This window comes from Penaeus monodon, chromosome 22, assembly GCF_015228065.2.
Source record: "Penaeus monodon isolate SGIC_2016 chromosome 22, NSTDA_Pmon_1, whole genome shotgun sequence".
NCBI classification, from domain to species: Eukaryota; Metazoa; Arthropoda; class Malacostraca; order Decapoda; family Penaeidae; genus Penaeus; species Penaeus monodon.
In genome coordinates this window covers 7,683,988-7,684,465 of record NC_051407.1, presented here as the reverse complement: position 1 = coordinate 7,684,465, position 478 = coordinate 7,683,988, and the positions used below count along the sequence as shown (strand labels likewise).

General features: G+C 36.8%; 1 protein-coding gene across 1 annotated transcript in view; it reads left to right on the top strand.

Annotated features, from left to right (window-relative positions):
- The first annotated feature begins 333 nt into the window (after positions 1-333).
- The window catches only part of LOC119587285 (pupal cuticle protein 36-like), a 5,805-nt gene continuing 5,660 nt past the window's right edge, over positions 334-478 (top strand). Inside the window, exon 1 of the mRNA XM_037936037.1 lies at positions 334-474. Within this exon, the coding sequence (XP_037791965.1) occupies positions 334-474 (141 nt within the window). The remainder of the gene's footprint in view (positions 475-478) is intronic.

Here is a 478-nt window from a genome sequence, read left to right as displayed (position 1 = left end):
GTCTTATTATTATATATTTCGTTAATCTTATGAATTACTGTTTTTTTTCTCCCCGAAATATATGGAAACAAATACAAGATAACTGTTTCATTTTACCTACAGGTAAAAAAACATTCATGCATTTACGTGTGAACAGTCACACAATTATACTAACTTGTATATACACCAAATACACCAACATTCGTACCAACCCGATGAAGGGATGATCAATATGCAGACACTATAAATAGACTATAATTATCCACATTCGATCTTAAAGAAATATATATCAAGTGCCTAATCATCTCGCATGTTCTTGTATTCATGGGACATTATCGCCGGGCTCCGGCGATAATGTCCCATGAATACAATACTTGCTACATTGCCAACGGCAGTGTAGTAAGGATTGTTCTCTCGGTGTGTTTGCAGACCCCCCTTTCCGCCGGTACTACGAACTACGACGATGTGCTAGATCTATATACAGATCTTTGTGTTGTGA